The 1343-nt window shown below is 43.0% G+C and overlaps 1 protein-coding gene across 1 annotated transcript in view; it reads left to right on the top strand.

Moving 5' to 3' along the window:
• The window catches only part of LOC147817844 (uncharacterized), a 13118-nt gene extending 11781 nt beyond the window's left edge, over nt 1-1337 (top strand). Inside the window, exons 10-14 of the mRNA XM_087179908.1 lie at nt 2-187; nt 279-578; nt 661-762; nt 849-895; nt 1031-1337. Of these exons, the coding sequence (XP_087036034.1) occupies nt 2-187; nt 279-578; nt 661-762; nt 849-883 (623 nt within the window). The 3' untranslated portion in view covers nt 884-895; nt 1031-1337. The remainder of the gene's footprint in view (nt 1; nt 188-278; nt 579-660; nt 763-848; nt 896-1030) is intronic.
• The last annotated feature ends 6 nt before the right edge of the window (nt 1338-1343 follow it).

The raw sequence follows: 1343 nt of genomic DNA, 5'->3' as shown, positions 1-1343 counted from the left end.
CTCACCTGGTCCACCAGCCCTCCATCCACTGTGACCTTCAAGAACCAAGCTGAAGTCCAGGAGACTGAGCAGCTGCTCTACAACATCAGAAGTTCTCTGACAGTTTCAGACAGCGACTCTGATCTGAGCTACAGCTGCAGCATCAGCACTCGCAGAAACAAGAGGAGAGCCACTTTGTTTAAAACAAGTCAGTGATTTTAAAGAGACGTGCAGTCAGCTACAGTGGAGATTCAGAATCTCACAAAATATTAAGTCATTTTTGTGTTGTGTTATCTCAGCTTCTGTCAGTCAGTCCAGCTCTGCAACAACGATCCACTGCACTTCCTCAAACACCTCCCTCACAGGCTTCAGTCTCACCTGGAGATTCAACCACAGTCAGATCATCCTGACCCAGACCAGAGCTGACGTCTCCTCCTCAGTCTCAGAGGGGTGGAGCCAGCAGGTGAAGGGTGTGTCAGAGTCAGGCAGCCTCATGCTGCAGGACTTATCTCCACATCATGAGGGAACATACACCTGTGAACTGAGTGATGCTGAGGAGACACTGATAACCAACACCTTTCTGAGGATACAGAGTCCAGGTGAGGCAGCATGAAGGGAGGAACTGTTAGTCTATATGAGTGAGAACTGTTATTAACTGTAACATCTGTATTTCTACTGCAGATCAGGCTTTACTCATTCATAGAGTCATTATAGGCGTGTTGGCTGCAGCTGTTTTGGTCTTAGCAGCAGTTGTTCTTGTCCAGCACTATAAAAACAAAAGAGGTAAAATAATGTTCCTCCTACACTTTAATAAATTTTTTGTTTGTTATTTTTATTGATGTTGATTTTTGACTCAATATATCTCTCAGGTGAACAGAGAAACTGGAACAAAGTCAAACAATGATCAAACACCAACGTAAGTAAATGTTCTGTATTAGAAAAGCACTGCTGCTGAATGAACTTGTTAGAACCAGTTTTCTAACGTCACGTCTCATTTATATATATGATTTTTATATTTCTGATGCTGAGTCTTGTTTCATTTTGTCTCCAGGGAAACAAATCTCAAACAGATCAGTGAGTCAATGTTTCTTCAGAGAGGTGAAATCCTGACGCACAAACCTCCGTCTCAGTCAAGTGATGACTTTGGTCGTCCATTTAAAATATGAACTAACGAGAGAATCTTGCTTCTCTCAGCCTCAAAGTCTTTTAGCTGCTGTTTTTTGTTGCTGCAAACCGTCACTGAGGAGAAGCTTCGTCTGGACTCTCTGCACTAAAGCCCAGATCAGTGAGAGCTGCAGTGATGGTCGTCCTTCTGTCATTTGAAAATGTATTTACCACCACCGCCTACTTTTTCTTTATTTACT

Source organism: Seriola lalandi, unplaced genomic scaffold, assembly GCF_002814215.2.
Source record: "Seriola lalandi dorsalis isolate HSWRI2012SDOR001 ecotype SW California unplaced genomic scaffold, Sedor1 jcf7180002054876, whole genome shotgun sequence".
Taxonomy (NCBI): domain Eukaryota; kingdom Metazoa; phylum Chordata; class Actinopteri; order Carangiformes; family Carangidae; genus Seriola; species Seriola lalandi.
This window is presented reverse-complemented; position numbering and strand designations above follow the sequence as displayed.